Raw genomic sequence first — 7777 nt, 5'->3', positions numbered from 1 at the left:
AAATATACGATGGCTCCAGCTTCTCCCAATTAAGGAGATTTAATTGAATTTTGCTTTCACGGTCCGGGGAAAACTTGTATTTCCTGCACTCCCTGAGTTTGTTTACTGTGTTCAACAAAAAGTAACAGCCAGGGCGTGCACCTGCCGCATACCAGACGTGGGATCCAAATTTGGCATCTGTTAAAACTCTTCCTGCAAGAAAGTAAAAAAAGTCAGACTATACTAATGTTTACTTAACAATAAGAAGCAATAGATTGGTTGAGAGAATGGGAAATTCTACGAAATTGGACTGAAATTGGAATCTTCCTGGGCTGGTGGGTCCTGGAAGATTGGAGGATGGTACGCAATCTTCGTGGTTTTATTCCAATTTCAAGCGCACAGAAAGAAGGGGGGATGAAGGGAAAAAGGGAGAAAAGGAGAGAAAGGAAGGGAATTTCGGGTCGCCGCTAGGGGCGCTCAATAAAGATAATTAATGCGGGTTTTTCTGCCTCATTAGAAAGTTTAGAGTGCATTATTAAATATATTAGAGAGATTTAAATAGCGGATTTTTAGGGATTTTTAAAATTGTTTTTACGGGTATATATTTATGGATTTTTGGTCTTTTAGGGTCTCCATATTTATTTCCCTGGTACTTTTGAGCATTATTTCCTCTTTTTGGAATAAATATCTGTCTGTTTTAATATTTTACAGCTTATTTTAGCTGCAATTTAGTACTTCAATTAGGGCTTTATTTCAGCCCCTTTAAGGAGTTTCCCCATATTTTTTTTACTTTTATTGATTGTTTTTAAGTCAATTTTGGCATATTTTGCCTTTATTTACACCAAATAATTTTTTTAAATAATTTAAACAGCCTATTTTTAGCTGTTATTTTCTACTTCATTAAGGCTTTATTTCAGCCTCCTTTATTATGAATTTTTAGGCTTATATGGCCTTTATTTACTGCAAATTAGACCTTTTCTCAATTTTAATCAAGTATAATCCTTGCAAATTGTGTCATTTCTATACATTCCTGTGGTGTAATGGTAACACACTTGCCTAATTTACTGGCAAGAGATCTGGGTTCGAATCCCGGTGGGTTTTTAACTTTTGACACATGCTGCAAGTGATTTTCTCTATAAATTTTAAAGAATAAGACATGAATTTTTTTAATAATAATTTTATTAACTTTCCCTCTGCTTTTTACAAGGGCTTGGGACCTTCTAGCTACAAAATACAAAGTAAATTAGCATATATATACAAAATACAAAGTAAATCATAACTAGGCAGCATTAAAGAGTTTTTTTTTGGTATTTTTCAGTTTTTTTAATTTTTTTTTTGTTTTTTTAAGTTTTTTAATTTTTTTTTGGTTTTTTCACATTTTGTTATCGGTTCAAGGTGGATCCTGGTCCTCTGGCGGGGGTTCCTGGTCGTCTGGTGGGGCATCTGGTGGAGGTTTCCTTCTCTTACGGCTGGTGTATCCCACAAGCTGCATCCTCTGTAACCAGTCCTCGTAGCTCTCCTCCGAGGTGGCCTGGCAGTACCAGTTACCAAAGTACTGGCGGTGCCTAGGTGCAGTCTTTGGTTCCTTACACTTACTGCACCTGTTCGGTCCACGGCATGGGGCATACTTGTTAACGTACTCTCCCATCTCCTCCTTCTTGTCGACCTTGCGTCTGTAACAGGCCGTGGAACCGGGCACGCGCTTTGGCAACTTCTGGGGTGGGAACTCAGGCTGCTGGTAGGAGGGCTGAGTCCCTGGCACCTCGGGGGGAACGGCGATCAAATATCGTATCGGGACTGGGGCAGGTGGCTGAATGGGCTGGGCCAAGATCCTGGGAGGGGATGCAATCCTAGGGGGCGAGTTCATCCTGGGCGGGGACCTGATCCGGACGCGGGACTGGCCGGCTGTGTTGGGTGGGAGACGGTATCTGTGGGCCGGGGCACTGGAGGTCACAAGGGTGGCGGGCTTCGTCAAGGCGGCGGGGAGGGGCTGAGGGGCTGTCATAGGGGGATCAGAGATCTCAATTCCCTGTGACAGCACCCGTTCCTCCTTCTTCTTCTGTCTTCTGTTGTCCCTGTTAAGTATAAAAGATACTATAAGAACACATACACTTTAAAATCATAGATAAATATGCCATTATTATGCAGTTTAAATAGGGATATTTACCAGAGTATCAGAGTTGTCTGGTTGAGGGGCAGCAGTTGAATGCTGGTCAACGCTGACACTCTGGGGTCCTCCGTCACCACCTCCCTGATCCTGTTGTAGGAAGTCAGGATGAGGCTCCATCTGGACAGGGTCTGTTGGTTGGCTCGCTTGACTGGGCCGGTGTGAACCTCCATCAGCCTCCTCACCAGCATCTCCATGTACCGGTTGGTATCTGGATAGCTGGCTGGCCCACTTCCTGTTCCCACGAAGGACCTGAAGAGTAGAATGAGACAATTCAAATACTGTACAATAAGACAAATAAACATAAGAGCACAGATAAATAAATAGCTAAACACTTACCGCTTAGTCTTCTCAACACCGGCTTTGGGGGGTGATCTGGCCGTCTTTGAAGACATAAACCTTCCTTTGGGTGGAGAAGACTTGGGTCTGGCCTGGAAAACAGCTGGCCTCTGGTCCCGGGGCTCCAGCTTCTCCCACAAGGAGATCAGCTGATCCTGCTGGGTCCGGGTCAAGGTCCTGCACTCCCTGAGCTGCAACAAAAAGTCAGCCAGGTCGTGCACCTGCCGCATACCAGACGTGGGATCCGGCATCTGTTCCTCTTCCTGCAAGAAAGTAAAAAAAGTCAGTCTATACTAATGTTTACTTAACAATAAGAAGCAATAGATAAAGAATGGGTTCTACTTACTGTCTCGTCTTCCTGGGCTGGTGGGTCCTGGGTCGGTGGTTCCTGGGCTGGTGGATCCTGGGTGGGCGGCGGGGTCTCCAGGGTGACAGCGGGTGTCGGCCTCTCGGTAGACCCTTCGGCACGGGCCGGTGACCTGACAGCACTGCGTTGCCTGACAACCCTAGGGCTGGATGGGGGCCTTGCAGTGCTGGATGGTGGTCGGTCGGCACTGGCCAAGGGCTTCCCGGTCGGCCTCACAGCTACACCCTGGACGTCGACATCGGGAAGGGTGGGGTCGTCCTCTGCCTCTTCCTCCTCAAATCCCTCATCGTGGTCCTGGTCCTCCTCCTCGGGTGTGGGGTCCTCCTCTCGCACTTCCTCGGGAACGACCTGAAGTGACTTGCCTGTCTGGGAGTACAAGTACTCAACTCCGATCAGCTCCCCCGTGTAGGCCCTGGGCTGATGGAACGCGGGGTCTAAAGGGTTCCCCAAGACAGTCTGTGCCAAGTGGTTGACAGCGTGGCGTAGAAGTCCGCTGTACGTGTGACACAGCGGAGCCTCCACTTCCACGGCCTGAGAAGCCCTGTCCTGGTTCCACCTGTAGAGTCCCTCCAGGAGAAACGCCTGATAGTTAACGTCGCTAGCACTGGTACCTGTAAAATACGAGTAAATATAAGTGGCATTCAACAAACTTGTGACTGAGTACTACTATAAGACTTTGACAAAAGACAGTAGACTTACCGGGAATGAACCTGTTCAGGTGCAGGTGGAAGGATTCCAGGGAGGTGGAACCTCTGGCACAGCGGTACGTGGGCAGGGTCTTGGTGCCCTTCCTCAGGGTCCCTGTCTGGGTGTACAGTGAGACGTTGGGCGGGTCCTGTATGCATCCCACGTGCCGCTTCTGACTCTCCCACACATCCCTGGCCTTGTCCTCGTCTAGGAGTGGCGTCCCCAGCATGTCTCGACCCTGCTCCCTGGAGAAGACGTTGATCAGCTCCTCAATCCTCTGACTTATCTCGACGGGGGTGCTGGTTGTTCGTCCGCAGTGCAGGCCGAGCTCCTTCTTGGACAGCCAGTCCTGTTCCTTCCCTCGAACAGTCACTCCCGCGCTGTAGGCCTGGGTCTCCTTCGCTTCCTTCAGGGCTGTAAGGTCCTCCTCACTCCACTGGAAAATGCAGCCGGACAGTCGTCTCATGAACAAGGGGTAGAGGGCGTGGGACTCGGTGGTGCAGGCGCTGGAGATGCGACGCATGAAATGCCAGATGTCCAATCTGACCTACAAAGTAGAAAACATAGAATTTTGAGACCAAAGTAAAACAATAAAAATAAAATAAATTACACATCTCCTTAGATATCACATACCTGAGTCACAAGCGCAAGGATGACACGCAAATTGGTGAAGCGTTCCATATTTTTCTTTTTCTAATTTTTCCACTGAAATTTAAAAAAAATTACATATTTTTAAAAGTGGGACAAACACAGCTCTCTGATTGGTCTAGAAAGTGGAACTTCACCACGAAGATTGCTCAGCTAGTAGCGCAAAGGATGGTACGCAATCTTCGTGGTTTTCTTCCAATTTCAGAAGGGGGGATGAAGAGAAAAAAAGAGAGGTAAGGAAAGAAAGGAAGGGAATTTCGAGTCGCCGCTTGGGGCGCTCAGTAAAAACAATTAATGCGGGTTTTTCTGCCTTTTTACAAAGTTCAGAGTGCATTATCAAATATTATACAGAGATTTAAATAGCGGATTTTTAGGGATTTTTTAAATTGTTATTACGGGTATATATTTATGGATTTTTGGTCTTTTGGGGTCTCCATATTTATTTCCCTGGTACTTTTGAGCATTATTTCCTCTTTTTGAAAAAAATATGTCTGTTTTAATATTTTACAGCCCATTTTAGCTGCAATTTACTACTTCGTTTAGGGCTTTATTTCAGCCCCTTTAGGGTTTTTCCCCATATTATTTTGACTTTTATGGTTTGTTTTCAAGTCAATTTAGGCTTATTTTGCCTTGATTTACCCCAAATAATTTTTTGAAATAATTTAAACAGCCTATTTTTAGCTGCTATTTACTACATGTACTTCATTAGGGCTTTATTTCAGCCTCCTTTATTTTGAATTTTAAGGCTTATATTGCCTTTATTTACTGCAAATTAGACCTCTTCTCATTTTTAATCAGATATAATCCTTGCAAATTGTGTCATTTCCAACATTCCTGTGGTGTAATGGTAACACACTTGCCTAATTTACTGGCAAGAGATCTGGGTTCGAATCCCAGTGGGTTTTTAACATTTGACACATGCTGCAAGTGATTTTCTCTATAAATTTTAAAGAATAAGACATGAATTTTTTTTTAAATGATTTTATTAACTTTCCCTCTGCTTTTTACAAGGGCTTGGGACCTTCTAGCTAAAAAGTACAAAGTAAATTGGCATATATACAAAATACAAATTAAAATTATAACTAGGCAGCATTAAAAGATTTTTTTTGGTATTTTTTCAGTTTTTAAATTTTTTTTTTTGTTTTTTTTTAAGTTTTTTTGTTTTGTTTTTTTTTTACAGTTTTTTCATATTTTGGGTTCGGTTCAAGGTGGATCCTGGTCATCTGGTGGGGGTTCATCTGGTGTGGGTTCATCTGGTGGGGGTTTCTTCCTCTTCCTGTTGGAATAGCCTCTCTGTACCATCCTATGGACCCAGTCCTCGTAGCTCTCCTCCGAGGTGGCCTGGCAGTACCAGTTGCCATAGTACTGACGGTGCCCAGGTGCGGTCTTCTGTTGGTTGCACTTACCGCACCTATTCGGTCCACGGCGTGGGGAGTACCTGTGGACGTACTCTCCCATCACCTCGTTCATGTTGACTTTGCGTCTGTAACAGGCCGTGGAGTCGGGCACCGTCTTTGGCAACTTCAGGGGTGGGAACTCAGGCTGCTGGTAGGTAGGCTGAGTCCCTGGCACCTGGGGGGCAAGGTGATCAAGTATCGTACTGGGACTGGGGCAGGTGGCAGAACTGGCTGGGCCAAGATCCTGGCAGTGGATGCAATCCTAGGGGGCGAGTTCATCCTGGGCGGGGACCTGATCCGGACGCGAGACTGGCCGGCTGTGTTGGGTGGGAGACGGTATCTGTGGGCCGGGGCATTGGAGGTCACAAGGGTGGCGGGCTTCGTCAGGGCTGCGGGTAGGGGCTGAGGGGCTGTCATAGGAGGATCAGAGATCTCAATTCCCTGTGACAGCACCCGTTCCTCCCTCTTCTTCTGTCTTCTGTTGTCCCTGTTAAGTAAAAAGAATACATACACTTAAAAATCATAGATAAATATGCCATTATTATACTGTTTAAATAGGTATATTTACCAGAGTATCAGAGTTGTCTGGTTGAGGGGCAGCAGTTGAATGCTGGTCAATGCTGACACTCTGGGGTCCTCTGTCACAACCTCCCTGATCCAGTTGTAGGAAGTCAGGATGAGGCTCCATCTGGACAGGGTCTGTTGGTTGGGTCGCCTGACTGGGCCAGTGTGCACCTCCATCAGCCTCCTCACCAGCATCTCCATGTACCGGTTGGTATCTGGATAGCTGGCTGGCCCACTTCCTGTTCCCACAAAGGACCTGAAGAGAAGAGTAAGACAATTCAAATACTGTACAATAAGACAAATAAACATAAGAGCACAGATAAATATCTATACACTTACCGCTTCGTCTTCTCCACACCGGCTTTGGTAGGTGATTTGGCTGTCTTTGAGGACATAAACCTTCCTTTGGGTGGAGAAGACTTGGTCCTGGCCTGGAAAACAGCTGGCCTCTGGTCCCGGGGCTCTAGCTTCTCCCACAAGGAGATCAGCTGATCCTGCTGGGTCTGGGTCAAGGTCCTGCATTCCCTGAGCTGCAACAGGAAGTCAGCCAGGTCGTGCACCTGCCGCATACCAGACGCTGGATCCGGCAGCTGTTCCTCTTCCTGCAAAGTAAAAAGGTCAGTCTATACTAATGTTTACTTAAACACTAAGAAGCAATAGATAGAAATTGGTTCTACTTACTGTCTCCTCTTCCTGGGCTAGTGGGTCCTGGGTCGGTGGGTCCGTCGTCGTGGTCCTGGTCCTCTTCCTCGAGTGTGGCGTCCTCCTCTCGCACTTCCTCAGGAACGACCTGAAGTGACTTGCCGGTCTGGGAGTACAAGTACTCGACTCCGATCAGCTCCCCCGTGTAGGCCCTGGGTTGATGGAAGGCGGGGTCTAAAGGGTTCCCCAAGACAGTCTGTGTCAAGTGATTGACAGCGTGGCGTAGAAGTCCGCTGTACGTGTGACACAGCGGAGCCTCCACTTCCACGGCCTGAGAAGCCCTGTCCTGGTTCCATCTGTAGAGCCCCTCCAAGAGAAACGCCTGGTAGTTGACGTCGCTAGCACTGGTACCTGTGAAATACAAGTAAATATAAGTGGCATTCAACAAACTCGTGACTAGATACTAAGACTTTGACAATAGACAGTAGACCTACTGGGAATGAACCTGTTCAGGTGCAGGTGGAAGGATTCCAGGGAGGTGGAACCTCTGGCACAGCGGTACGTGGGCAGGGTCTTGGTGCCCTTCCTCAGGGTCCCTGTCTGGGTGTACAGGGAGACGTTGGGTGGGTCCTATATGCATCCCACGTGCCGCTTCTGACTCTCCCACACATCCCTGGCCTTGTCCTCGTCTAGGAGTGGCGTCCCCAGCATGTCTCGGCCCTGCTCCCCGGAGAAGACGTCGATCAGCTCCTCGATCCTCTGACTTATCTCGATGGGGCTCCTGGTGGTCCTTCTGCAGTGCAGGCCGAGCTCCTTCTTGGACAACCAATCCCGTTCCTTCCCCCGAACAGTCACTCCCGCGCTGTTGGCCTGGGTCTCCTTGGCCTCCTTCAGGGCTGTAAGGTCCTCCTCACTCCACTGGAAGATGCAGCCGGACAGTTGTCCCATGAACAAGGGGTAGAGGGCATGGGACTCCATAGTGCAGGC

The 7777-nt window shown here is 47.5% G+C and overlaps 1 protein-coding gene across 1 annotated transcript; it reads right to left on the bottom strand.

Moving 5' to 3' along the window:
- Nucleotides 1-1274: 1274 nt before the first annotated feature.
- On the bottom strand, nucleotides 1275-3768 carry LOC134266750 (titin-like). The gene is made up of 5 exons (XM_062748973.1): nucleotides 3552-3768; nucleotides 2832-3463; nucleotides 2486-2748; nucleotides 2147-2398; nucleotides 1275-2054 (listed from the first exon to the last, which is right to left on the bottom strand). Exons 1-5 carry the CDS (start codon nucleotides 3766-3768, stop codon nucleotides 1370-1372), a joined length of 2049 nt encoding a protein of 682 aa, XP_062604957.1. The 3' UTR covers nucleotides 1275-1369.
- Between the last annotated feature and the right edge of the window lie 4009 nt (nucleotides 3769-7777).

This window comes from Saccostrea cucullata, unplaced genomic scaffold, assembly GCF_032062105.1.
Source record: "Saccostrea cucullata isolate Sc308-1 unplaced genomic scaffold, CSIRO_AGI_Scuc_v1 ctg1100, whole genome shotgun sequence".
In the NCBI taxonomy this organism is placed as follows: Eukaryota; Metazoa; Mollusca; class Bivalvia; order Ostreida; family Ostreidae; genus Saccostrea; species Saccostrea cuccullata.
The sequence above is the reverse complement of the archived record's forward strand: the minus strand, read 5'-3'. Positions and strand labels throughout refer to the sequence as shown.

Coding starts and splice junctions, on each gene's coding strand:
- LOC134266750 (XM_062748973.1), bottom strand. CDS start 3,768: ATGCTGGGGACGCCACTCCTAGACGAGGACAAGGCCAGGGATGTGTGG. Junction 2,749..2,831: donor CAGCCCAGGAAGACGAGACA/GTAAGTAGAACC, acceptor ACTTTCTTGCAG/GAAGAGGAACAGATGCCGGA. Junction 2,399..2,485: donor GGTGTTGAGAAGACTAAGCG/GTAAGTGTTTAG, acceptor TCTACTCTTCAG/GTCCTTCGTGGGAACAGGAA.